General features: G+C 51.2%; 3 protein-coding genes across 4 annotated transcripts in view; 2 read left to right on the forward strand and 1 right to left on the reverse strand.

Annotated features, from left to right (window-relative positions):
- The window catches only part of ASB7 (ankyrin repeat and SOCS box containing 7), a 31377-nt gene extending 26372 nt beyond the window's left edge, over positions 1–5005 (reverse strand). The window contains exons 1-2 of one of the 2 annotated variants that reach the window (XM_056124389.1): positions 4521–5005; positions 4298–4360 (exon numbers count right to left, since the gene is read on the reverse strand). The gene's annotated coding sequence lies outside the window, so the exon portion shown is untranslated. The remainder of the gene's footprint in view (positions 1–4297; positions 4361–4520) is intronic. The other variant, XM_056124388.1, reaches the window with a different exon arrangement.
- Positions 5006–5973: 968 nt separating this feature from the next.
- LINS1 (lines homolog 1) lies at positions 5974–21018 on the forward strand. The gene is made up of 7 exons (XM_056124715.1): positions 5974–5992; positions 13517–13986; positions 14103–14192; positions 15330–15471; positions 16099–16689; positions 17884–18055; positions 20181–21018. Exons 2-7 carry the CDS (start codon positions 13615–13617, stop codon positions 21016–21018), a joined length of 2205 nt encoding a protein of 734 aa, XP_055980690.1. The 5' UTR covers positions 5974–5992; positions 13517–13614.
- CERS3 (ceramide synthase 3) overlaps positions 17979–22777 on the forward strand; it is a 74852-nt gene continuing 70053 nt past the window's right edge. The window contains exon 1 of the mRNA XM_056124439.1: positions 17979–18055. The gene's annotated coding sequence lies outside the window, so the exon portion shown is untranslated. The remainder of the gene's footprint in view (positions 18056–22777) is intronic.

A 22777-nucleotide genomic window follows, 5' to 3' on the forward strand; every position in this document is an offset into this window, starting at 1 on the left:
CCCCAACAAAAGCCATTCTCACAAGCAACAGAGTAACCCAATGCCAATATTATACACAAGCTTACAAATTCATCCTGGCCCTCTTACTCCCTCCCTTTGGTTTTGAGCCACACCTGGTGATGCTCAGGGGTTACTTCCTGGCTCTGCATTCAGGAATCACTCCTGGAGATGACTGCGGGGGACCCTGTGGGATACTGGGGATTGAACTTGGGTAGGCCACGTGCAAGGCACATGCCCTATCTGCCATACTATATCTTCAGCCCCTAAATTCAGGGCCTTGGAGTCTTCATACTATTGATCCCATTAGAAGCCAAATTTTAAGGGTGAAACAGTTTCCATTCATCATGAACATCATTACGTTAAAATTCAATCTTCTTGTTTCACATAATCAAAGGGAAAAGGCTACATTCATGGAATAGGGCAAAGAATAAAATAACCACACACCAAAATACTTTTAAGACCTGTCTAAAATCACATAATGCTTCTTAAATTTGCCCATGTGGCCCCAACTTTCTTTGGCAAAGGGACTTGTCATTAATATCTTTGTGCAGTTATTCTCACCCTAAGTCCACAGATTTTTTTGTGATTAAGCGGTACAAATCAGAACTGTGCTTTCAGATTTCACACCAACTAGAAACAACCTTGCCATTCAAACTAAAAAGAAGGCGGGGAGCGATAGTACAGCGGGGAGGGCGTCTGCCTTGCACGCAGCGGACCCGGGTTGATCCTCATCATCCCATAGGGTCCCCCAAGCACCGCCAGGATTAATTCCTGAGTGCAGAGCCAGAAGTAACTTCTGAGCACTGCCAGGTGTGACCCAAAAAGCAAAAATAAATAAGCAAAATAAGTTAAAATAAAAAGAGATGAAAGAAAAAGAAAGCAAAAGCAAGCAAGCATTTCTTTTGCAGTCAATGGAGATACAGGCTAGTACGTAAATAAAATCAGCAACAAGGAAAGGAAAAAAAAAAGTTACCAATGGCTCATAAATCCTAAAAGAGAAGAGGAAAATAAAGGGAAACAAATACCCAAAAAAGGCCCAAAGTTCGCAAACTGCTTGTGTATTGCTGACTTTGGTTTGTATTATCAAGGGCCTAGCGCTTATGATCCAGTAGAAATGTTACTCCAGCGCCAGCCCACATTGCCAGCACGTCCTGGGAGCTCCCGACAGAAGTTGGAGCCATCCCACTTCTGTCACAGACACGAGATTTACTGACCAGCCCGACTTAACCCGTAACTCTCGCAAGTTCCAGCAGAAACCCCAATAATTTTGATGCCATGGAGGTCAGGGCTGGAGAGAGAGCTCAAGGGGCTGAGTGCTTATTTGGCATGTGGGAGGCTGGGGTTGGGTCCCCAGCACTGCAGGGTCCCCCAACACAGCTAGGAAGTGACTCCCCAAGCAAAGAGTGAGGAGTAAGCCCAGAGCACTGCCAGCCGTGGTCCCACAACAAAACTAGCAAAAGAAACTCTGCTGAGGCCTAATGGGAAGTTTTACAATTCACTTAGACATGGTGAGGCCTAGCCTGCATTATCTTCTTAAACCCTGTCGGGCAGCATTTATCACCCTGTAGCCTTGTGTCAATGCCTTGGAAGTTCGTGAAAGAGAAGGCAGACATGACTTCGGGGCTGCCTTAGACCAAAAAGAATCAGAAAGCTGGACACCAGGGATGAAGGATGCGTATATCAACTCTGATCTGACTTTAGACTTTTAGGCCAGGTACATGCTGCATTCCTGGATGCTACCACAGGAAAGGCGAATCAAAGAAAGGTGCCATCCGTGTCAGGAGATTAAACAGTGAACTGGGCATCCCTCTAGGAAGAATGCATAGAACACTATCAGAATTGACTCAAGCATCATCTGAAGATCAATTTTCTTCCAACGTGATTATAAATTCCAAATGTGTCACTAACAAGCAGATTTGAACATTTCAGCTCTTACAAAAACCCCGGTGACTGGCAATAGCATTAATGCTAAACACGAGCTGCCAAGGTGAAAGAGACAAACGATCTAAGTGAATGTGTTGGCTGAAAACACCCAGGGCAGTGTGGGGGGGGGGAGGGGAGGGAGGCTTTGCCTGCACGGGCCTGGGGTACTGCATGGTCCCATAGCATGCTGGGGGGGACCTCTGAGCACTGCACCAGGTGAGCCCCCCAAATCAAATTTAAAATAATAAATTAAAATGACCCAAATCAAATTTAAAATAATAAATTGAAATGACCCATGGTGAGGGCACCCCTCAGGAATGAATGCAAGGGAAAAAAAAACCAAAAATGATGGCACCAAATGGCCTGAGGATAACACAGATGGCTTCTTTGGACCTTAAAAATATACTTGATGTGAGAGCCTGGAGATTTGGGGGGGGGGGGCGGGAGGGTCTGGAGAGGGACAGGGAGTGGAGCAAGGCGGCTTATTTACACATTTGGGTTCACACACCCCTCCTACCTGACACCCACGGTAAAGCAATACAGCCCATTTGGATCTTTTAATTGTTGTGGGGGCCACTATGGGCAGTGCTGGGGGGATGGACTGTTAGGGAGACCAAGCCCATCTTGCTTAAGTCACATCCCTGGCCATCTACAATTTGCTTTAAAGAGAAAAAAAAATCTCTGACCATTTATGTGCTTTAAGAATAGAAGTTTGGGGCCAGAGGAACAAGATAGCAGGGAGGGCACTTGCCTCGAATGTGGGCAACCAGAGTTCAATCCCTGACATCCCATAGGGTCTCCCAAGCCTCTCCAGGATCAGCTTAGAGATCCCTGAGCTCAGAGCCAGAGGTGGCCCCCCCAAACAAAAACAAAAACTAGCCTTTAACTCCGTTAAATGTACTAAAGTCCCACAGCCAGGCCCCTGACGGCATCTATCCACACACAGGGTCTGGGTTCCCTGGGGAAGCATGGTGGGTATACAGATCTCCAATCCCATTTACCACAAGGCACTCTCATTAGCCTCTGCTCCAGTGTGCAGGGGGGAAGACCTCAGAGCCCCTCCCCAGCAGCTCTGTCTTGGCAGTTAGAGTGATGAGGAAAAAAGGGCATCTAATTTCTTCTTTGTGGAAAGCAGAAAGTCCAGGAGAATGTAGAAACGAAAAGATTGCTTAACAGCTTTTGCTATTTTAAGTCCTTCTTTGTACCTAAAAGTCCCCAAACCACCTGAGATATTAAAATAACTCGGAGGTCAACACCGAGTTGACCTGTTTTTGCACCGAGTTTTTGCTCCTGTTGCTAGTAGAGAGAAAAACGTCCACTGGACTACTTTCTGAATTGCACCATGCCCGCCGTCCACAGTTCCCCTTCCTGGAACACCTCCACTTACCTTTACCCAGTTGAATTTTCAGAGGGAGCTAAGTAATCCAGCTCCAACGAGATCACAACATATAGACTGCATAAAACCTTCAATCTAGCCAACTTCCTGCAAGGGTTTTGAAATGACAAATCTTATTGACATGCAAAAGATAAAGAGCTAGATTCTAAACACACCCAAACGTGCCTTTTTTCAAACTCTGGAGTTGCCCAGGTGCAGGCAAAGTTGAAGTGGGAAAAAGTTCCCGAAGCTCTCCTAGAAAATCTGAAGTGTCTCCAACCTCACTTAACTCTTCCTAACAGTGTCAGAGGGCCTGGCCAAGCCTGTCACACAGAAACACACCAAAGTTCTAGGAGTTAATTACACAGAAGTCCTCCACAGGAGACTGCTGCTTTCAAACGTCCCGACTATGAAGGGAAATCGAGTCAAACTTTTACAGAGAAATTTAAGGGGGAAAAAAATAAGATTGCACCATGAAAGCCCTCCATTTCCAGCCTGGACAGAACCACAAGCTTCATCTTCCCAGTAACTCAAGAGCTTTCCTAATGGAAGGTGGAGGGTGGCAGGTGAAAAGTGATAGGAAGGAAGGGGGAGGGAGCCCCCAGAAAATTGTGGTTTCATTAAAAAGCAGGGCCATTCAGAATTAACAAGCAATTAACAAGGAATTGAGGAATCCCGGTGAGAGTTTGGGGAGGGGCTGGCAGAGGGGCGCCGGGGGTGTTGACCTCAGAGAGGGTCTCCAAGCCTCGGAGCAGCTGAGCAGCGTAAGGTGGTCCTGTGAACCCAAGCTAAGGTCCAAATGAGGGTGCAGAGAGGAGAGGTGGGGGGCTGGAGGACGCAGCGTGTGGGGAGTGTTCAAGAAGTTTAGCCAAAGCCTAAAAAGGTCTGGGGGCGCCGGGGAGTGTTTGCGTTCCCCGGTGCACCGCGCAGAGGGGCGAGGGCGGCGCTGGGGGGTCCCCCCGGAGTACACCACGGGGGAGGGGGCGGGTGGCGTCTTACCCCACCCGGGGTGCAGCAGGCGGCGGCTCTCGGCGGCGTCCCGTCCCGGGGCTCGGCTCCAACCTGAGGAAGACAGTCCCGTGAGCGGGGCGGCGGCCCGGGGGGCGCGGGGCGGCGGGGCGGCGGGGCGGGGGGCGCGGGGGGCGGGCGGGAGGAGGCGGGCGGCGCGGGGCGGCGCTCCTGCCCGCTCCCCTCGGCCGGGGGCGCCCCTAACCGACTTTACCTGTCCTCTCAGCTGCTGCAGCGCGTCCCCCGCTCCGCCTCCTGCACACTCACCAACTTCTCCATTGAAGAAGCGCCCGACGCGGCTCGGACCCCGGGGCTGCGGGCTCGGCCCCGGCCCGGCGAGCTGCACACGGGCGGGCAGGCCGGGGCTGGCGGGCCGGGCCGCCGGGCCGCCTCGGGCCAGGGGTGCGGGGAGGAAGTGCCGGCTCCGGGGGAAGGGGGGGCAGTCCCGGGGCGAGGGCTCGGGGCTGGGGGCTGCCGCGCTCCGGCTCGGACGCGCCGGGCTTCGGGGGTCCCGGGAGGTCTCGGGGCGGCGAGGTCCCGGCTCATGCAGGGTCCCGAGTGCCGGCCGCGGGGGTTCCAGGCAGGGGGCTCTCGGGATGCACTTTGCACTGGGCCACCCCCGCCCCCTCCCTCCAGCACTTTGGGGTCACTGGGATGGGACCAAGGCTCCAGCAGCCAATCAGCGGCCGCCCTGGCGCCGGAGCCCGGAGCCGTAAACCAGGTCTGAGGTGGGAGGGTGGGGGCGACTCGGTTGGTTGGTCGCTTCCTTCTCCGCTCCTGGCCCCGCCCCCTGCTGCCGTAAAGCCGCCCGCGCGTTCGCGACGGGCGCGGGAGGCGTGCGGCGCCAGGCCCGGACGCGGCCCCGGATTGGGTGCCCTCCCTTCCCCCTTCCGAGGCCCCGCCCCCGGCGGCGGGACTCGCCGCGGTTGCTAGGAGACGCGGGCCGCCGGGCCGGGTCTCTGCGCATGCGGGGGGCGGGCCCGGCGTGTAGTTTCCGTGAACTACGGTGGCCGGGCGGGCCCGCGTTTCTCGGAGTGGCGCGGCCGAGGCAGAGGGGCGGGAGTGCGGTGCGTGGCAGGTAGCGGGCTGAGCCGGGGTGTGTGCGGGTGGGTGAAGGGGCGGCGGGGGGAACCTCGAGGCGAGCGGCCGTGGGCCCCGGGGCGCTGCCGCTGGTCGCGCTCTGGGCGGGGGAGGGCGGCCCCGCGGGCGAAGGGCAGCGGGCGCGGGGCTCGTCCGCGGCGTCTGCGGGCCACGCGCGGCGGCGAGGTAGAACGCGGAGCCGGGGGCGAGCTGCACCCCGAGCCCCACCGTGCCGGGCCTGCCTGGTTTGGGATTTTTCTTTAATCGCTTGATTGTTCCGTAATGTCGAAAATCGGCACCCCGGACTCTTCCCTGTGCGAGGCCCGCAGCTCCGCGCCCCCGGCCGGGCCTTAGGTGCGGGAGGCGGGGGTTGCCCAAGGCGCGGGGTCTGAGGAAGCGAGGCCGCTGCACCTGGGCACCTCTCTGCAGAGAGAAGCCGTGCCGCGTTGCCCCAGAGCCCGGGGAAGCGCCAGCGGTGCCCGGGCGCTGCAAGGAAGGCGGCTGGCGAGCCCAGCGAGAAAGGCAAGCGTGCGTGGTGGGCGGCACGGGCCCGGGAGACGAGTCACGCGCCTGCAGATCTCTCCGTGCTCTGCCGCAGAGGAGAAGGTACTGTCTCTTCTCGATGTTTGGGGGAAAGTCGTGTCTTTTTTCTCCGTGTTTTGGGGGTGCTTCCTGGCTGCTCAGTGGAGAGCTCAGCAAGGAGTCCTATTATTGCAGCTTGTTGCAGTCACCAAAGTTGACTTCTTTTTTAAGGGCCTGTGCCGGGGACCCTGGACAAGCTCTGGCAATGCTGGAAGGAGGGAGGGAGGGGGAGAGAGAGAGAGAGAGAGAGAGAGAGAGAGAGAGAGAGAGAGAGAGAGAGAGAGAATATGAGAGAATGAGAATGAGAAGAGGCATGCAGAGCCAGGAATCAGACTCAGGGCCTCGGATTTGAAGACTCGTGCTGCATTTCTTTGAGCTGCGTCCCAAGCATTGACCCCTTTCCGCTTTTAACCCAGAGGAAATATTCCAGCTGTCTTCTTTTAGGTGGTCTGTGGCCAAGATGGGGTCTCAGCAACACTTGCAGGTAGCCTCCTGGTGTGCAGATCATTCACTCCTTCAAGAATGTTCCTTTCGCACTTTCCATGTGAGCCCCCGTTGGTGTGTGCAGGGCGCCTGGGCCCCTTCCGTGCAGGAAACTTGTGGTCAGGGAGGGGAAACCAACCTCTTGCTTGGCCTGGGGGCTGATGCCACTTCTGGCAGCCCCACGGCCCAGTCCTGACTTGAGTCAGCGAAAGTCTCCCCTGGAATTGAGGGTCCCAGGTGGCAGGTGGGGAGTGGGAAGGTACAGGCTGAATGTGATCTAGGTTGGTAAGAGTAGGCCAAGCACAGCAGAGCCCTGGAGAACCTGTCAGAGCCTGGAGTTGTGTTTGTGAGACATGATCAGAAGACCCCGGAAGTTGTCCATCTTAAAGGCTGCCCAGCCTTGGAGTGTTGTGGGGGAGCACAGGCAGAGAGTGGGATGAGCTCAGAAGAGCCTTCATGTGTGAGAGAGAAAGCACTGTGGGCTGATCCTGAAGGTAATATTGACACCTGATGAGCCCCAAAGATTTCTTCCCCTTGTTCTTATTTCTGGGTCACACCTGCTTGGCCATACTCAGGGTTACTCCTGGCTCTGCACTCAGGAATCACTCCATGCCATACTTGGGGGACCCTCTGGGATGCTGGGAATCCAGCCCAGGTCGGCTGTGTACAAGGCAATGGCCCTCCCTGTTAACCTATTGCTCTGGCCCCAGCAAAAAAATATTGGCGCCAGGAGGGTTCCCTGAGCTCACAATGAATAGTAAGATTTGAGCACAACCAGGTGTGAGCCAGCAGGAAAAAGAAAACAAAATACAAGTTTTCATTTGAGAAGAGCCAGAGAGCAGACAGATCAGGAAAACTTGGTTTGGGGGTCTGGTTTGGGGCCACACCTGGCGATGCTCAGGAAACCATGGTAAAGCTCAGAGCCTCTCCTGTGGGAACAATTACCTGGCTCTGATAGCTCCCTTCCAGACCCAGTCACAGAAGACGTTTTAGTGACCTTGAGCCGTTGATTTAGAAAGTAGAAAATGGGACGGTCTCCTCAATACATTCCAGGCTTTGGAAGCACTTGCTTTGAATTAGACTGTCGTATTTCTTGCATGCGCTAACCCAGGTTCCATCCCTGGCACCCCATAGATCCCCCAAGCCCGCCTGGCATTTCCCTGAGCACAGCCAGGAATAAGTCCTAAGCCCCAAAACCAAAATAAAACAATATGCCACTGCCACTGAGCACGGGAGTGCCAGCTCACAGGCTCCTGGCTCAAGGACTCCTGTTCCTGTTGACACACTGACCTCCCCGGGCCACAGAGATACCTGGGCACCCCTGGAATCAGGCATGCTGAGGCCCATGTTGACGTGTTCCCAGCCTGCATCCTACTCAAAGGGACTCAATTCCGGGCCAGAGTTTCATGAACGAGCATCATAAAGATTTATCCTAAATGAAATCAGTGCTTCTGTGTGTGACTTTTGCTGGTCCCAGCAAAAATGGGAAATGAAATCTGTCTCGTGGAATCAACCGGAAAATCAGCTGGAAAACGAGAAAAGTTCGATTAGTTAACAAGTATTACAGAAACCAAACTATTTCAAGATCCATGGCAAGTGATCAAGTGAGCTGTCAGATTGATAGCACCAGTTAAGTCAGGCAGCTTGGTATGCTCTCAAACAACGTTTCCCTAGCAGGAGCCAAAAACCGGACCCCCACAGCCCCACAGGCTCTCCAGAGTATTCCAGAGACTGTCCATGAAACCTTCAGTGAAGGAAACAGTCAGAGAAGGGTGGCCAAGAGGCACTGATGCGGGGGACAGCACATTCTCTGGAAGCCCAGGAACGTGATGTCCCCTGGTTAGGACATGATTGTCTGTCACCTTACATGTTTTCATGGCCACAAAGGATTTTCAGTGAAAAGCAGATGGCCAGAGAGAGGAACAGACATTCCGACAGTGTCATTTCAGCCTTCTCGCCCATTTCCTCCTGTCTCCCCACCTGGCTTTCTAGATGCGCACATTATATGAGTGTCCCAGAGACCACCTCAGCAAGCCCCCACTCCTCATAGCCCCCAGCTGATCTCTTCAAGCCCTTTGCGACTCCCAAGCCTAAGATTTTCATTTTTGGTGACAGCACCTCTGTAGTGCTCTGGAGGTTGTGGAGTTTGTGCAGTGCCCTAGGGTCTGCCAGAGCCCTCTGACTTAGGGAGTGAGTGAGTGCTGTAGTCCTGGGAAACACCTTTGCTTTGAGCTCCCCCATGTGGCCTGTGCTGTCCCAGCTGCTGCCACTGCCTCATCCCTGAGGCTTTGAACGGATTGGAACCTTGTGTCAGCCCGGTGATGCTCAGGCCTTAAGCCTGACTCTGTACTCAGGAATTATTCCTGGTGGGCGTGGATCTATGGGGTGCTGGGGGGTTGAACCTGGGCTGGCTGCATTCAAGGCAAATGCCCTACTCGCTGTGCTATCACTCCTGCCCCAGCAATAAAATGTAAGAAGCTATGCTGGCTCAGTTTTCGTTGTCAAGGTACTGGTTTGTTGTTGTTGTTGTTTTTTAAAGGGCTGGAGGGTCCACGGGTCCACTGGGCCATGTTTAGTGGTGCTGGGAAGGGCCGTGCTGTGCTTGGTGTCCTGTTCATGGTCCATCTCCGGCTATTTCCCCAGCCCAGGACATTTTAAGGTTTTGTTTTGTGGCCATACCGGTGCTGCTTGGGGTTTACTTCTGGATCTGTGCTCCGGGATCACTCCCGGAGACATCAAGGACACCGTGTACCTTGCATGGATCTAAGTGGGCTCTGCTGCGTACGAGCAAACACTTCGCCCGTATGTTCTCTCTCCAGCTCCTGCTCTCGTTTTATTTCAGTCCTGCAGATGGTGGCATTTCTCTAACAGGGAGTGTGGCCAGACCTCATTCCGGCTACTTACCTTTTTATGATTATTGGGGTGTCAGTTTACCCCACCCCCGCCATGTTCCACTTGAGCACTTGTACTGTTGGGTTTGTCAGTTTTTTGTCTGATCTAGAGACTTTTCCTTTGTCAGCATTCTGATTGGATCTTTCTTTCAAACTCTAGCTCGTCTTTTCACTTCCTTACACCAAGCAAAGGTTTGAAATTGGTTACGGTCAAGTTTTATCCACTTTTGCATTTAGGAATTCAGGGTTGATTTGGGTTTGGGCGTTTTGTTTTTGTTTTTAATTTTAATTTAACCGATTTGAGTTACGTGAGGTTAAGTGTGCGTAATCTGCCTCACTTTGGATCCCAAAGATTTTTTTTTCTGTTTTTTGGTGTTTCTCTTAAAACTTGATTTTAAAACTTAAACCTTGATTCATGCCAACTTGGTTGTGAAAGTTTGAAATTATTTTAAGTAAAGTAAAATTAATCTAGCACCTGCATATTGCTCTTAAACTCTAGATATATGTGTATATATTGCGGGGGTGCAGGGCTTCTGGCTCTGCATTCAGGGGTGGAGCCCAGGTCAGCCGAGGCATGGATGAAGCAACTGTACTGTTGCTCCGGTCCCAGTTAAACGACATTGACTATTGATACCAAAGTATGATCACTAGTTGTTCTCCTTTCTTTCTTTCTTTTTTTTTTTTTTTTTTTTTTGGCTTTTTAGGGTCATATCCAGCAATGCTCAGGGGTTACTCCTGGCTCTGCACTCAGGAATCTCTCCTGGCAGTGCTTGGGAGACCTATGGGGTGACGGCAATCAAACCCGAATCAGCTACATGCAAGGTGAACATGCCTTCCACCTGTACTATCACTCTGGGCCCAGTCATTAATTTTTTTTATACTGGGGCTGATTAGTGGCTATTAAAAATAATTTAATGTAGAGAAGTCATCAAGAATCTGGAAAGATAGTGCTGTGCTTAGGCGCTTTCCTAATTGTGGCTGACTCTGGGTAGATCCTGGCACCTTTTGGGTCCTTAGGCACTGCCGGTGTGACCCCTGAACCAAGAGTAAACTCTGAATCCTGCTGGGCATGACCTAAAAAAAAAAAAGTCAAATAGGTGTAGGTGTCTGGATTATTGTTTGAGCTTTGAAACTTGTTGCTAAGTATCTTTTGACATAATTAGTCACGATTACCTTATAGTCATTTATAGTACCCAGCCTTGACAATGCTGAGGGACAATCTTTTTTGAGATATTTTGATAGTGGATATAGACGGTCGTTAAGATTCAGCTGTGTGAATGTCTATTTACTAGGAAATTCACTTGTAAGTTTGCTCTTCAGTGATTGTCCTGTGCTTTGGGGAGTCCCAAAGGAAATTTGAGGTGTGCCACATACTTTGCAGTCAAATTCTGTGGCCTCAAATCCTTACTGCCACATTACTTGCTCTGTGACTCAATCTCTCTCTCCTTCCTGATGATTAATCTGCTACCTCCTACCACTGTGAAGTTCTTACTCTCAGAGTAGCTGGTCCATAGCAGGCCTGCAAAAACTTTATTCTGATTTTCTGTGAAAACAGCTGGGCAGTTGCAGTTTTTCGATAAGGCAAACATGGTTCTTGGGAGGCTGAGATAGAGAATTCAGAGTTTGCAGTAGGTCAGCCATGGAGAGGCCCTTAAATGGTTGTGGCTTGTTCCTGGGCCACACCCAGTGGTGCCTGGGTGGCTGGTGGTCCTGGGGGTAACAATGGATGGAGAGGTTCCTGCTTGCGGTGCCCTGCAAAGTCACTTGCCCTAATTGTATCCTCCTGGTTGTTCCCTTTCCAGGCCAGACAAAAATCAGCTCATTTATTCCTAAGGCCCACTGCAAGCCTCTCAGCGTTTGAAGTGGATTTCTCAGATGCTGAACTTTACATCTGAGTCACTTGCATGGGAGGGGGACCCCGTCCCCCAGACCAGCCAGGTCCCACAGCTCATGCTGGGCCAACCTGTAGGGAAGAAGGGTCCAGTTCCCTTCGCCCCACCAGGCCACTCAGCTCTCAGCATCTGTACTTTCCGGCGAAACATTCGTGTTGCTTTTATTTTTCAAAAGAAAAAAGGGCAGTTCTCAGTGCAGGGATGTGCAGTGGCAGGGAAATGCTCCCGAAGCTGCTTTGGGGCAGGAAGGGAAGAGTCTCCCAGTGGGCTCTGAGCTCCGAGTCAGCCTCGCTCCAGTGACGACTCCTGCCTCTCAGGAACCTTTCTGGCATTGCCCTTCACAGACATTAGGACTGCCCTAGGATAGAGCTCATGTCTAGAATTTGCCCTAAACGCAGTCTTCAGCCTGCTAGGGTGTCGGACTTAGGCCAGCCTGCGATCGATAAGGCTCCTCCCCTCACCTGTGAATTGCTCCTCTGGAAGGAAAATGGCCCTCCAGAGCCGTAAGACTCGAGCTCAGAAGTCTGTTCCAGACGAGCAGGCCTTCCCACTTCCTCCAGGGACCCGGAAGCTTGGAAAGAATTAGTTCTGTCCTGTTGCAGACTCCAGGGATTTTAGACAGATGACCTGTGACATTGTTGTTGGACCTTGCTTGGGCCAGGATTAATGTTTGAAAGAGCCTGTGATGGGAAGGTCACGCTTACACATAAGAAAAGCCACCTCTGACTCATTCATTCATTTACTACCTGGTATCCTGTCTATAAAGGGTCATTGAGGGTTTGGAGGCCACAGAGGCAGTGCTGGGCAGGGAATGGTCTTATTGGGGGTGTTGCTTTGGTTGTGCTGGGGGCTGGGGCATAATGGGGCGCTGAGGATGGATGCCTGACCCCCCCACATGTAAAGTCTGTACTCCCTTTAAGCCTTCATCCTGGCCCCTTACAGGGTCCTTTTGAGCCTCTAACTCTCTAACCTGACTTCTTACAACACTCTCATTGAAGATCTGGGCACCCACCCGGATGGAAACCGCCCATTGCCCCCTGAAATACCCCTTCCTCCCTCCCTCCCTTCCTTTTTCCTTGTAATACTTGAGTCTCTGGACTGAAGCAGTTGAAACCATTTAAGATTATCTCCTTTGTAGGTCTAAAGTGGCTGGCCAGCACTAGTTCTTTTTTCTCATTTGTGTTAAATCAGGATTTATGATTTTCAGAAATAGCATTGAAAGTATTTTTATTGCTGGAGCACCAAAATAAAAATAATTCTTTTGTTCCTGAAAATTGTAATAATAGAGCAGGGCATATGTTGCGAGTTAAAACCTGAATTCTATTTTTAAATGGTAGTTTTACTGGAAAGAAATGTTATTGTCAGAGTGTCCAAAGAAGTACACCAGAAACAGAATTTCTGATGGATGATCACAGGCTACACTACTCAGCCCACTCAGGAAACTTCATTTATTTATTTATTTATTGACACTTTAGGTCACACCTGGCGATACTTGGGTCACACACCTGGCTTTGCACTCAGGAATCACTCCTGGCGGTACTCAGGAACCCTATGGAATGCTGGGGATCGAACCTGGGTCTCCTCCATGCAAGGCAACCACCTTCCTCACTGCACTTTCACTTTGGCCCTTAAGGAAACTTATGTGTCACAGAGCAGTGCAAGGCTCCCAAGAGCTAGGACAGCAGGGAGGGCGCTTGCTGGCCCATTTTGATCTCCAGCCCCCCAGTTGGTCCCTCAAGCCCTCCCCAGAAGTGACCCCTGAGCAGGGAGTCAAGAGTAAACCCTGAGCACCTCTGAGCGTGGTACCAAAACAAGCAGAAGGGGCTGGAGAGAGCACAGCAGGGCTGCATGTGGGAGGCAAGCTCGACCTCCAGTGGTCCCCTGAACACCACTGGGAGCAACCCCTAAGCACGGAGCCCAGAGTAGCACCTCCACCACTAGGCTTGGCCCAGAATGAAGGGGAAAATTGGTACTGGAAACAATGCATTTTACTTTTATGGTCTTCAAATAATGATTACTCATTCGGTTTTTAGAAATGAGGTCATCAGCTTTATCTTGAGATAAATAATTTAAATAGAAACAGATGCCTTCCCCTTATAAAAACGATGCACGGGGGCTGGAGAGACAGTTCAGCCAGTAAGATGTTTTGCCTTGCCTGTGGATGACCCGGCTTAAGTGTCCGGCACCACATATGGTCCCCCCAACACCACTGGGGACATCTGAAAACAAACGCATAGCAATGTGTATAGCACTTAAGATTTAAAATTTCTTTTCTCTTGAAGGTTTCGCTGAAGAAACAGCTGAGACATTTTGACATCTTTCTGAGATTGCTGTTACCTGGAGTTGACTGCCTTTGCAGCGGACAGATTTGGAAATCACTATGGAAGCTTCCTCTGATGTTTTAGACCACCTGTATAGGAAAGTTCTTCGCGGAGCTCAGCTAGAAAACAAGAGCAGAGATTATGTCTCTTACCTCTCTCCACTGGTTTCCTGTGAAGGTTGTCTGGCCTCTCCCTCACGATGCGGCCCCGGTGGCCAGGACCCAGCCCAGCCAGCCTCTCCCGCCACGCCCCTGAATTTAAGGGGACCCTCTCTGAAGGCCAGTACCCATGAACGAATGCTTCTACAGTTAACAGTGATCCAGGTGATGGTGACCAGGGTCTTGTCTGCCGAGACTGCACCCAGCTGCAAGGAGAAATACCGAGAGATCCTGTACATCCTTTTAAAATCCTCTGAAGTGGATTTGCAGTTAGTAAGCTCCTTTGTGGTTCTGTTTGTTCTTTGAAGATCTGGGTTGTTGGCTTTTTTCGTAAATAGATTTTTCCCAGATATTCCCAGCAGTGGGTAAATCTGTTTGTTTTCCTGTAGACCAGTCTGTTTCTGATCAGGGATAAACTCTTATCTCACCTGGCTGCTAAGTGCCTGGGGCTGCTTCTCTACTTCCAGCTTCGAGAAAAGGTAGGTAAGCAGTCAGCTTGCTGGCGTTTTTTCTGTACTTTCTTTAAAATTGGTCTCTAGGCTGGAGTGAGATTACTATGGGCAGGGCACTGGCCTCGCACACAGCTGACCTTGGTTTGGACCCCCCCACCCCCCGGCACCCCATTTGGTCCCTCCCCCAGTCCTCCAGGAATGATCCCTAAATACATTGCCAGGGTAAGGTCTGAGCACTGCTGGGTGTGGCCCCAAACCCCTCTTCGTCTCCCCCCTCCTCCCCAAAAAAAACACCTTAATCTAAATTGGCCTCTCCAGGAGTGATCCTGACCACCATGGAGAGTGGCCCCAAACAAAAAGTGACAAAGGAAAGATTGCTCTCTGGGATTTAATGTAACCTTGCAAATACTCGTGTCTGTAAAATGTATGTGCATACCATCAGCTGTGTAAATTCTGGGTGTCCAAATGGAGTTTGTGTCCAGGATTAGAGTTTCAGTTTTTTTTTTTTGGGTTTTGTTTTGGGGCCATACCCGGCAGTACTCAGGGCTCACTCCTGGTTCTGCGCTCAGAAATCACTCTTGGCGGTGATCAGAAGACAGTATGGGATGTCGGGGATCCAACCTGGGCCTGCCTCATGCAAGGCACAGGCCCTCCTGCTCTGTACTATTGCTCCAACCCCCTAAAGTGTCTGTTCTGTTCTAAGTTAATAGAAGCCTGACTTTAGATAGTCTCAGTCCTTCAGTTCTTCAGTGTTGTGGGACAAGATTTGGGGAAAATAAATGTGTAAGGAACAAAATGGAGACACTCTTGTATTTTGTTTTAGCAGATGAGACTTCCTCGGGCAGGGGTAAACAGTGTCCTCAGGAATTCTACTGGCTGTAGTAGACAATTCGTAACTATAAAGAAAATCTTTAAAATAATGACATCAGAGCCAGCAAGATAGTACAGGGAGTAAGGCACTTGCCTTGCATGCAACTGATCCTGGTTTTATTCCTGCCACCCCACGGGCTCCCCCGAACACCACTGAGAGTGATCACTGAGTGCAGAGCCAGGAGTAAGCCCTGAGCACTGCTGAGTGTTGCCCCACCTAATAAATGAAATAAAATGACTGACTTAATAAATGGTATTAACAAATTCCTCCTTTGAAATTCATCTCACTTGTAGGTCCCACTGAGTGATTCCTGGGTTGTGTTTTGCCGCACCAGTCTTGGTGAACCCTTGGCAAGTGGCCAGGTGGCCTGTTGCCTGTGGGTCCTGTCAGCTGTCATCAAAGAAATCTTAAAAGATCCGGGTGCGCAGAAAACAGGTATGAGGGCCGTGCCCTGGCAAACCGCATCATTCTGTCCTGGAGGACTTAGGCTGAGGGCAGAGTTGGGTTGGCGGCATCTGGTCTGTGTGGAATGTGAGAAAGATACTTTCTGATGAGGACGCCCCTTTTTCTCTCGCTATGTTGAGGGGTCCCCCCCCCCGTTTGTGGGGAGATGATCCTCGCGGTGGCACCAGCAGTGGCTGATGGCAGAGGGTGATGGGGCTGTGCTGGGGCTTCAGCTCTGGGCTCGGTGAGCAGAGAGGTTCCAGGTCCCTGGTTCCATCCCAGGCCCCAGATACCCCTTTTAGGAGGGAAGAGTTAAGGGGTGTGGGGGTGGGGAATAAACCTACAACGTTTTGTTATTATAAGGACATCCTCGACGTGGTCTGGCACTCTTGATACTTATTTGTCCACAGGCTTGCTGTGACCCCGTCTCCATTGGCTGTCGGTGGAGGGCAACAGTGCAGACCTGGTTTCATCTCCTCAGGGCCCGGGGAGATGCCGCTCCCTGACACTCACTTTGAGGAGGCCTGTAGGAGGCTGCTGTGAATCTGGGTGCTTTTTGTCTTTGCACTTCCTGAAGGTAGAGTTCCAGAGGGGCGCTAAGTGATTTTCCCCCTGCAGAGAGCCTGCAGCGGTTCCTGGCCCCTTTGGATGCTGTGCTTGAAGACTTTTATGATCCCTTCTTCGCCCAGTGTCTTGGAAATCTCCGTGACCATCCTGAAGGCATTGCCGCTTTGCTGGCTCTCCTGGACTTGCTGGAACTCCTCGCAGCCTCCAGGCCCCACCTGCAGCCACCGCACCCCTGCCAGAGGCTCCTCTTCCAGAAAGCTGCCCGCATGCTGGATGTGGTCCTGTGGCCTGTCCCGGCGTTCGTGAGAAGGAAGTCCATCCTCGCCCTTAAAAAGTGCCTCCTTGGCAAAGTGGGTGAAGACCTGAGCAGCGGCCCACTCCCTGCCCCCCTGCCACCTGATCCCCATTTAGAGATGGACAAGACAGCCCTGGCAGACGTGGTTTTGCAGGCTGTGGATTCGGGTCTGTTGAGGACTTTATCTGTCCCTGGGCAGGCGCCCCACTTTGGGGGAGAAGAGATCCAGCCTGGGACCGATCTTGTCCCAGGCACAGACCAGGTGATGCTTCGAGCAGTGAGCTTACTTCTCATTAAATCCTTAGAAGTCAGGTTCCAGCGCTGTGCTACAGCCATCGAGGGGAAAGGTGAGTCTCCCAGCTGTTTTTTTTTTTTTTTTTCACTCCAGGAAATGGGTAATTACTCCCAAAAGTCAAATAATAATCACAACTGGGCAGTACACCTTGTGTTTCCCATGGGTGAGCCCTGGGGTTCAATCCCTGTACCACAGAAGAAACGTGAAAAACTCATAACGATCAAATCCCAGAACTTAGGAGCCCAACTCATTGAAGCTGCATGTTATCCTATGTTTAATTCAACTTCAGGGGAAGAGAAAGGACAGCAATATTAAACAGGCCAGCTTCTGTCGATTTCTGTAGTTGCAGGAGTAGAAAAAGTAGTGTCTGATCAGCTCCTGAGACAGTGATACTAGGTAACAGTCAGGCATTTGCTCCTTAGTCATATTAACCTTCACTGCATTAGTAGAAGAGCTCATTAGTAACCCAATTGAAACTAACCGCTGAGGTTTATTACCATAGAAGTGATTACGTGTTGTCTCCAGGATGTGAACTCCAGGTCAGAGATGGCCCTTTAATTTAGGTTTTGAGGAAGATGGGCCTCCACTCTGTGGGGAAAACCATAGTAAATGTCTCACAAACTCAGCACACTTTGGCAGTGAAAGTTTCAGATTCTAAGTAGCAACTTCCCTGACTGGCTTATAATTTGATGTAGTTACAATTTGTAACACCAGGTGGCATCTGTTATTTGTGTCAAAGTTTTAAGTTGTAATTAACTCTTATTCCGGTGCTCTGCTTAGTAGTATTTACTTTTCAGTGCCTGGCAAACATTTTCCCCACTGCTTTTCAGCTAAATTACTTCCAGTGGCAGGGCTGAGTGCCTGATGCCCCCGCCCACCCCATGCCAGTTGATGAACAGAAACAGTCATTTCTGTTCAGCTCTTGGTGCCTCTAATCACTTTAGCATCTGACAAAGATACTTCCACATCTTCTGCTTTCTTCATTTAAATGCATTTCAAAGAGAAGAGCGTTTCTTTAGGCCTTTTTGGCAAACAGATACTATTTTCACTTTACATCTGAACTGAACTGTCTTGCATCAACCATCCCCTTCCCCGCCTCAAGCTCAAGCGTCTTAGTTTGCAGTCGCCCCAGGCCTGTTGAAAAGTGGGAGTTGTGGTCCCACAGTCTCACATTCTTCAGAGAAGGGCAGGAGAAGAGCATGTCCACATGCTATCACAGCTCCTTGAAATAATGTCCCTGTTGCAGATGATTTACAGAGATTCATGGCCCAGTTACTGAGCTTCTTGAAGCCTCACCTTCAGCCCGCCCTGCAGTGCGACCATCCATGTATGTGGCTGTCCCAAGTCTTCATCGAACAAGATGACGACATGCTGGAGGCTGCCAAAGCATCTCTGGGCATCTACCTACAGCTCACCAGGTTGGCATATTGTGGGGGGGTGGGCATTCATCAGTGCTCAGAGAGTACTCGGGGACCATACAGTGCTGAGGCCTGACCCTGCACCTCGTATTTGAAGAATCTCTGTTCAGTCTGTTGTGCTCTGTGCAGAACCCAGAACTTAACTGTTCTAACTACACGCCCAGAAAACAGAAAAGATTTCAAATAATGTGCTGGAATATTACTTTCCACCGTTGGGGAAAGCATCCCTGACACTCTCTCTCCCTTGCTATTTCCATTTTCTTTCCGTAACTCTTGCACACGGTATAAGAGATCCACTTATATTTCCTCATGAAGGCTTGGTTGAGTGGCGGGGGGTGGGGGGGTGCCCAGGGCTGGAAATCAGGGCAACGGTCTTCTCTGTGACCAGGAGTCACTTGGGACCTTTGTGCCTGTCTTAGTTAGCTGCAGTTTGTCTTTGTCTCGAAGACTTTGTTTCAGTTCCAGGGGCCGAGTTCAGCCCTCTATGTTCAAGGCCTACGCGCCCCCTTGAGCCCCAGCCAGCCCTGAAGACTGATTCTGTATATTAGACTTCTTAAAGACTTAAGTTTTGCCTTTGGAACGGAAGCATAGACTTGTAAAAGGAAAAAATATTTCAGCCAGGTACCTGTGTACCGTATGTTTATGTTAGCATCCAGTTAAAGTGGGGCTGATTTGTTGTGTCTTATTGCAAATGTCCGAAATAGATTTGGCAGGTCTGTGACTGTAGTGCCCACCCTGACACTCAGCAGTCCTTGCGGGCGCGTGCCTCTGTCATTATTGTCATTACAGCTTCAGGAACAGCTGTACTGGTGTTGACTGTATAGACCCTAATAATACCTTCTTATGGCAGATGTCGGTCCTTGATCCTGCAGTTCATAGCTGATAATGAGTCCAGAGTGGACATGTGCGCGTGCGCGCGCACACACACACAAACACACACACACTCGGGAGAATATAGTCCCCTGAGTATGTTAGGAGTGACTCCTGAGCAACACTGACAAATGTGGCCAGATCACCCACCCCCACCCCCCACCTCCATCCTGATGGCCTTTACCCTCTTCATTCGGAGAAAGGGGTTTCTTGTCACATAGTCCCTGGGCCAGGTGTGACCACTGGCCCTTCCCAGGGCATCACCCTTCATGTCCCCAGTGTTGGGGCCAAGTTTTGAGAAAGTTCTAATCCAGTGCCCCGAACGCCTGCATGTGACTTGAATAATGTGATGTGGCCCCAAGCAGCTGCCAAATGCCCAGCGAGTGCCCCCTGGCCAAAATCCCTGCCATGTCTGCAGGGGACCTCAGAGGGTACTGGGAATTCGGGGCGCTCTCTGCAAAGTCAGTTTCTACCTGCCTCCAGCTCCCCGGTGTTCCAAGAGGCCTGCGCTTCTTCGAGGAGTGCGTGTGTTAAAGGGGATTCTTAATCGTGAGAATTGTGAGTGGAACCAAGATGGTTTAAGCCAAGAGAAGCGTATTTCCTGCCTCTCAGTAGTTGGCCTTCCCAGGGGTCGTGTTGACCGCTGGCCTGCCTATGTAGATAGGGATCCCAAGCCAGGCTAGGGTTCTTATCTCTGTACCACATTGCCGAGTTCTGCCCATACATGGCCATCAACTGGGCCAGGCCTCTGGAAGCCAGGACAGAATTTGTGGGTCAGGGATTTAGGTGGGAACTGGTGGTCAGGTTGTGGCCACATTGGGACCCACACAGCAGAGCCTGTGGACAGAGCAACAAGGGTCAATCCCTCACTGACGCCACCTGGAAGGAGTTACTTCTGGGTCAGAGAAGGTGCCAGAGGACGTGGCTTAGGCGGACAAAGCTCGAAGCCACCAGCCCGGGAATGCGGCTTCGCAGGAGAGTGCGTGCATCTCCTGTTTAACACCTGGGCCCGAGCTGCCACGGGCTGTGGACTTAGTGTACTTCATTCTGTGTCTGTTGGCATAGAAAGGAGTTGGTTTGCGTTTTTTAAATAACACAGAGATTGAAAAGCAATCTAATGGGCAAGTCCCTGGGTTATAAGTGGCTTCTGTTGGCGCCCCCACCCCCAACCCAACCCAACCCCCGCTGCCCCCAAATCCCCTCCCCCCCCAAAAAAAAATTCTTTATCGGAGATCTCCGGTGTTCTTATTTTCAGAGCGGGCGACACTGCTGGAAAGGACGGGCACCGCGGAAAGGCAGCATGGACCTTTGACATGCACAGCAGTGGCTGCGACCCTCACTGCATCTTTCTCTCCGTCCTGGGCAGTGTCAGCTTTGATCCCACGACGCTGCTTGACTTTTTGATTTCCTCCGAAACCTGCTTCCTAGAGTATTTCGTTTGGTACTTAAAGCTGCTACGAACAGACTGGGCCCACTTCATCACCGTGTGCACCTGCTGGGATGGAATGATGCTGGAAGTTGCTGTGACTGATGACGGACATGTCCCCCCTGTGGCCCGAGAGAGGCACCACCCAGGAGATCCTGGTCCTGGGGCTGCCAGAGGTGGTCAGGGAGACAGGGGTGCGCAGTTGGCCCAGGCTCCCCGTCCTATTCTGTCTCCACCCTGCGGGGCTCCGAGTCTGGTTGCCTATGACAGCTCTGATGATTCTGAAGGGGAGATGCCGGGACAGCATCTCTCCCCTGTGGAACCACGAGCCAAGCCTGAGACACAGGAGACAGGTCGAGTTGGAGAAGGATGCAGTTGGGAGCCTCCTTCCAGACCTGTGGATCCGAAAGACCCTGCTCGCTGCTTCTCTGCAGCTCCTGACGCTGCCACCGCAGGCAGTGCCTCAGCACGGGGCCTGTGCTACCGAACCCTCAACTGCCTCGGTTACCTCCGCCAGGCTGTCGTACGCCTACAGGGAAGGGGCCTCTTCCCATATAACCCAGCGGCACTTTTGAAGTTGCTGCGACATATCGAAACTGTCTATAGTCAGAGGGGCATCCTCTGTGAGAGCGCCGAGTATGAGACAGGAAGATCGCAAAGGCACTGACTTCTTTCTGAGTCTCCCGTTGGCCTTTCTGCAAGCAGCCAATGAGTGCGAAGCCCAGGGGATGCCCCCTGACTCTGCTGTGTGCCCCAAGAGCTGGCTGGGTGTCTGCTCCCACTGACAAGCTCAGTGTTTTCTCAAGAAATCCAAAGCCAAGATATCTTTGGCAGGCACACCCAGCAATGCCCAGGGTTGACTCCTGGCTCTGTGCTCAGGAATCACTCCTAGTGGTGCTTGGGGGACCACATGGAGTACTGGGGATCGAACCCAGGTTGGCTGCATGTCAGACCAACTCCCCCCGACCTGTACAATCTGCACTATTGCTTTGGTCCCCATCGGTGTTTTTCTAGAGGATTCGATCTGTGGATTTCCAGTCTCCTCTGGGACTGGTTCAGCCTTTTCCCACTCACCATCCCTTTCCACCCAAGAAATTTCTACAAAGCCCCAGATATGTAAGTAGATAAAAGAGATATACTACTCAGACATGTACTTACAGGTCAGGTTGTTTTTTTGTTGTTGTTATGTGACCCACCCCCCACCCAAGCCCCAAGGGGTCACGACCCACAGTAGAAGCACTAGGACCTGTTCTGTACAGGAACCTATTGGAAAAAAACCCTAATCGCCAGTTAATCTCATTTAAAATGGTCACATTCTCAATTATCTTTTGAGGGAAGTGGAAAATTGAAGTTTCCACACATTTATTGGATTTGTATAACAGAGCAACAGCTATATACCATGCTACTGAGTCTGTCATTATATAATTGGAAATGTCCAATTATGTCTTCCAGTTCCAATTATTAAATTGTTTTGGAAGACTAGCCGTGGCTGCAGCTCAGTGGTCAAGCAGTTTCCTGGTGTGCGTGAGGCCCTGGTTTCAACCTCTGGCACCACACACATGTACGCATGACATATATGCATTTGATGAGAGCCTGCAGCAGAGAAATAAAGGGAGAGCAGCCTACTAGAACAAATATTTATTTTTATATATTTGTAAATATCAGGCTTGATATTTTATGTATATTATATTTAATAAAACATTTTCTACGTCTTGTATAAAATATTTAATATGCATAAACCATATATAAGATATTTAATACATAATATCCTGGTTGCTATATAGGATTGAGATAACACTGGGTTTGAGGCCACAAGCAGGGCCGGGATTATTTGCGGGTGGGCCTGTGAGCCCAGGCCTCCTACACTGAAGTCCCTGGGCTCTTACTCCATTTCCAAACTAGACACCAAGAGGTGAGACTCATTCAAGGTAGAGACGGGAAGGCCACTGAAAGGAACTAGAGATTCTGATTGAACGTTACAGTTGGACACTAGTATCAGTCACACAGATACAGAGAGCGAAAGGTTTGTGGGAGCTAGAGTGATAGCATAGCTGGGAGGGCGTTTGCTTGCAGCTGATCTGGAGTTTGGTCTCTGACACCCCATATGGTCCTCCAGACCTGCCAGAAGTCAGCCCTAAGCCCTGCTGGGTGTGGCCTAAAAGACACGTGCGTGTGAGCGCACACACACACCTTTGGAGCTAGAGTTGCAAGTTGGAATCTGTTCTGTATTATCTCAAGAGTATCAGCTGCCAGAGAGATCACGCTGCAGGTCAGGCCCTTGCTTATGGCACCCCAGGGGTCACTCCTGAGTCCAGAGCCAGGACTAGCCCCTGACTTCCACTGGGTATGCTCCCCCTCCCTCTCCTCCCCCCCCAGGTATTATCCACATACGTACATTTCCGAATGCATTCACAGGTGGGGTGAGT

Source organism: Sorex fumeus, unplaced genomic scaffold, assembly GCF_029834395.1.
Source record: "Sorex fumeus unplaced genomic scaffold, SorFum_2.1 ptg000051l, whole genome shotgun sequence".
In the NCBI taxonomy this organism is placed as follows: domain Eukaryota; kingdom Metazoa; phylum Chordata; class Mammalia; order Eulipotyphla; family Soricidae; genus Sorex; species Sorex fumeus.